This window comes from Oncorhynchus gorbuscha, linkage group LG16, assembly GCF_021184085.1.
Source record: "Oncorhynchus gorbuscha isolate QuinsamMale2020 ecotype Even-year linkage group LG16, OgorEven_v1.0, whole genome shotgun sequence".
In the NCBI taxonomy this organism is placed as follows: Eukaryota; Metazoa; Chordata; class Actinopteri; order Salmoniformes; family Salmonidae; genus Oncorhynchus; species Oncorhynchus gorbuscha.
Window position 1 is genome coordinate 28,694,608 of NC_060188.1, and position 5,241 is coordinate 28,699,848.

A 5,241-nucleotide genomic window follows, 5' to 3' on the forward strand; every position below is an offset into this window, starting at 1 on the left:
GTGTACATGCACCGAACATCCATAGACTGGAGCCACCTGGAAGCTCGGTGCATGTACATATAAAGAGAACTAAATAGGAAACTCAACAGTGTGTTAGGCCTAGAAACATGATTTAGATGGCTGTTTTATTGTTGTTGAAAGCTTGAAATGTACACAATGAGAAGGGACCTTGTTTCTAACACACACACACACATGAATCACCCTCCCAGACATTCCTGCTTCATAGATAACAACCCTAAGGGCAATGAAATAGGGGGGTTGGGGGCCATACTCTTTGAAATGTTCAAACACAGACCACCCCAGTTCAACCAGGTCCTTACACATCAATCATCATGACTACTTCAAAGGAATAGATACAATATATACATAATTTCACACACCCTCTAAGGCATGGGTGTCAAACTCTGGCACGTGGGCCAAATTTGGCCCGCGGGGTAATTATATTTGGCCCGCGAGACAATACCAAATTACTACTAGAGCTGGCCCGCCGGTATTATACAGCGCATTCACCACTAATACTACGAATCCCATAATGCTCCTCTGTGACAGTAGTCATAGCAACATAGACGCTACAACTGTCAGCGAGCTAACCCTTCCCAAAAATGTCGAAAAGAAAGGCAGAAAACAGGAGCTTTCTGGACAAGTGGGAGGCAGAATATCTGTTTACATATGTAAAAGACAAACCTGTTTGTCTTGTTTGTGGAGTCAACGTGGCTGTAAGTAAGGAGTACAACATTAGACGACACTATGAAACGAAACACCATGACAAATACAAGGACCTGGACATGACTCAAAGGAGCCAGAAAGTAGAGGAGATGAAAAGAAGTTTGGTTTCACAACAGAATATGTTTAAAAAAGCCACATCACAAAGCGAGGCTGCTGGAAAGGCTAGTTATATAGTGGCAGCAGAGATCGCAAAATCAGCCCGGCCCTTTAATGAGGGAGAGTTCATGAAAAAGTGCATGATGAAGGTTTGTGACCTCGTATGCCCAGAGAAAAAACAAGCATTTTCAAACGTGAGCCTGAGCAGGAACACAGTAGCTGATCGCACATGTGATCTTGCCACCAATCTGTATGACCAGCTGATGGAAAAGGGAAAAGATTTTGTTGTGTTCTCCCTCGCTGTGGATGAGAGCTGCGACACATCTGATACTGCTCAGCTGTCAGTCTTCATCCGTGGAGTGGACTCAAATCTGTGTGTTACGGAGGAGCTATTAGGATTCAAATCAATGCATGGCACAACCACAGGAAAGGAAATCTTTGAGGAGGTTTCCAAATGTGTAACTGAAATAAAGCTGCCGTGGGATAAACTCGTTGGATTAACGACAGATGGTGCGCCAGCGATGTGCGGTAAAAAGAGTGGACTGGTGGGCATGGTTCGGGAGAAGATGCGGGAAGAGAACTGTGCAGGTGAGCTAACTGTTTACCACTGCATCATACATCAGGAAGCACTGTGTGCCAAAGCCCTAAAGATGGAACATGTTATGACCACAGTAACACAGGTAGTTAACTTTATAAGAGCCAAAGGTCTAAATCACCGCCAGTTTAAATCTTTTCTGGAGGAGTGTGGTTCGGAATACGCAGACGTGCCGTATCACACAGAGGTGAGATGGCTAAGCAGAGGAAAAGTACTGAACAGATGTTTCGAGCTGCGTGAGGAAATATGTCAATTCCTGGAAACCAAAGGGAAGGATACAGCAGAGCTCCGGGAGCAAATGTTCCTGTGTGAGCTGGCCTTTCTCTGTGACATCTCGAGCTATCTCGATGCGCTGAACCTGCAGCTTCAGGGGCGGGGGCGCATCATCACAGACATGTACGCTGCAGTGAGGGCCTTCAAAACTAAACTGTGCCTGTGGGAGAATCAGATGCTGCAAGGAAACCCTTGCCATTTCCCCTGCTGCCAATCCATAAAAGCGCAGATCTCTACCGCCGTGTTCCCATGCGCACAGTTTGCTGAAAAACTCAGTGTTCTCAAACTTGCCCAGAAATGCAAGTTTGAACTGCTTAGTAATCCCTTCGCAGTTGATGTGGAAAATGCACCAACCAACATCCAAATGGAGCTGATTGAACTCCAGTGCAACGACACGCTGAAGTCAAAGTATGATGCTGTGGGCGCCGCACAGTTTCCACGGTTCATCCCTGACACAATGCCTCAGCTCCGCACCCAAGCTGCTCAGATGCCCTCCATGTTCAGCAGCACTTATCTATGCGAGCAACTTTTCTCCTCGATGAAGATGACCAAAACAACTCACAGGAGACGTCTGACTGATGAACATCTTCGCTCGATACTGAGGATTTCTTCAGCTCAGAGCTTGAGCCAAGACATTGATGAACTAGCATCCAAGAAGAGATGGCAGGTATCTGGCTTAGGCACATCAGATTAGACCAGTGTGCAATAATTAACGTTTTCTTTATGCACTTTTTCTTGCTAAAAGGCATGGGCTTGAATGGTTGATTGATTTATTATCATTTTATTTGTAAAATTATTAGCCAGTGGAAAAAGTTTATTTTGGTATTTAAATCAGAAGGCTGCAAATAGAAAAGAGGCATACAATTTTTATTTAAGTTTTATTTATTTAATAAATGAATGCCATTGATGTGTTTTTTCATTTGAAATTCGATTTTGCATGTCTCCACTATTAAATTATATATTGTATGGTAATAAGCGATGCTTGTTCCATATTCAATGTTAAAGCAAAACTTGTTTAGGTCCATATTAAAAGGTTAATTTGTTCAATGTTGGCCCGTGACTTTGTTCAGGTTTTACATTTTGGCCCACTGGGTATTTGAGTTTGACACCCCTGCTCTAAGGCGTTAGAACAGGAACAGGATGTCCTGACCGGATGTCCAAATATGGGCGTGCACACGTCATCCTGACATAGGGTCATAAATCATATGTTTGACGTGTGCCGTCTACTTTATTCCCTCTCAGAGTCAAAAAGTCAATTATTGCACAACCCTGCCTATTAACACAATGTAACTAATTACATTTTAATTTGATACCTAACCCTAACTAATGAAGGCCAATTTTGATGCATTGGTCCACCAGACATTTTGTGCCTTTGGGCAGAAGTGTTTGGGAATGAGATCAAGTGTAATGTGACTAACATGACATCGCTTTAGAGCATATGCCATCCTTCAGTAGAATTTGACATAGTTGGTTATGTCACATTTGACATTGGTGATTATGTCACACAGTTATGCCACATTTTTGAACCCTTTATAAAACGTGACATACTGTTATAGATGCTTTGTAACCCATGTATGTAGTGCTTATGAAGGCTTTATGAAGGCTTTTTGAAGCCTTTATAAGCTGAACGTTCTTTTAAAGCGGGACCTAAAATTCGACAGCAAATTCTGTTGCACACAAATATACAAAAACATAACCCTTATGAAATATATCAAAGAATACATTATTATTTAGTTAATTTCAGCAGACCAAATATGGATGGTATATAGCCTACATATCAGCAATATCAGATATTTCTCACCTCATCATGGGATGATAAGGGGGTCTCTGGATCCCCTGGAAACTTTTGTCAAATAAACTGTGATTGGCATTGTTATTTCTCATTCTGTAAAATATGGGATGTGCAATTGTTATTTTCTTCTACGAATATCACACTTACATAAATGACCAATGACCAACTGAAATGCAAGTTTTGTTATTGAAGAAAAGCATCAAGCAGCTGAAATGCAGACATTAAAAATCTACTTATAAAAGTAAAACTTGCAATATTAATTAAATGTAATTAAAGTTTTACAAAGCCCTTTTTATTTCACCAGTTGTCACATAGTGATTTTACAGTAACCTGGCCTAGACCCTAAGAGCAAGCAAAAGCAGAAATACAGTGGCCAGGACAATCTCCCTGGAAGAAGAAAGTAAGAAACCTAGGGGAGGCCCATCCATTTTTGGCAGTAGAGGATGGAGGTTAAATCCCAATAAATGTGATGTTTGATGAAAGTTTGATTATATATTATACTGAACACAAATATGAATGCAACATGTAAAGTGTTGGTCCCATGTTTCATGAGCTGAAATAAAAGATCTAAGAAATTTTCCATATGACTGAAATGCTTATTTCTCACATATTTTGTGCACAAATTTGTGTACATCCCTTTTAGTGAGCATTTCTCCTTTACCAAGATAATCCATCCACCTGACAGGTGTGGCATACCAAGAAGCTGATTAAACAGCATAATCATTACACGGGTGCACTTTGTGCTGGGGACAATAAAAGGCCACTCTAAAATGTGCAGTTTTGTCACACAACACAATGCCACAGATGTCTCAAGTATTGAGGGAGCGTGCAATTGGCATGCTGGCTGCAGGATTGTCCATCAGAGCTATTGCCAGAGAATTTAATGTTAATTTTTCTACCTTTAGCCACCTCCAACGGCGTTTTATAGAATCTGGCAGTATGCCCAACAGGCCTCACAACCGCAGACCACATGTAACCACGCCAGCCCAGGACCTCCACATCCGGCTTCTTCACCTTTGGGATCGTCTGTGACCAGCCAGCCGGACAGCTGATGAAACTGAGGAGTATTTCTGTCAGTAATAAAAGCCCTTTTGTGGGGAAAAACGTATTCTGATTGGCTGGGCCTGGTTACCAAGTGGGTGGGCCTAGGCCCTTCCAGACCCACCAATGGCTGTACCCAGTCATTTGAAATCAATAGATTTGGGCCTAATATATTTATTTAAATTGACATATTTCCTTATATGAGCTGTAACTCAGTAAAATTGTTGAAATTGTTGCATGTTGCGTTTAGATTTTTGTTCAGTATACAGTGCCTTGCGAAAGTATTCGGCCCCCTTGAACTTTGCGACCTTTTGCCACATTTCAGGCTTCAAACATAAAGATATAAAACTGTATTTTTTTGTGAAGAATCAACAACAAGTGGGACACAATCATGAAGTGGAACGACATTTATTGGATATTTCAAACTTTTTTAACAAATCAAAAACTGAAAAATTGGGCGTGCAAAATTATTCAGGCCCTTTACTTTCAGTGCAGCAAACTCTCTCCAGAAGTTCAGTGAGGATCTCTGAATGATCCAATGTTGACCTAAATGACTAATGATGATAAATACAATCCACCTGTGTGTAATCAAGTCTCCGTATAAATGCACCTGCACTGTGATAGTCTCAGAGGTCCATTAAAAGCGCAGAGAGCATCATGAAGAACAAGGAACACACCAGGCAGGTCCGAGATACTGTTGTGAAGAAGTTTAAAGGCG

General features: G+C 41.5%; 1 protein-coding gene across 1 annotated transcript; it reads left to right on the forward strand.

Moving 5' to 3' along the window:
- Window positions 1-1,715: 1,715 nt before the first annotated feature.
- LOC123999739 (general transcription factor II-I repeat domain-containing protein 2-like) lies at window positions 1,716-4,641 on the forward strand. The gene is made up of 2 exons (XM_046305771.1): window positions 1,716-2,357; window positions 4,388-4,641. Exons 1-2 carry the CDS (start codon window positions 1,716-1,718, stop codon window positions 4,532-4,534), a joined length of 789 nt encoding a protein of 262 aa, XP_046161727.1. The 3' UTR covers window positions 4,535-4,641.
- Window positions 4,642-5,241: the final 600 nt, after the last annotated feature.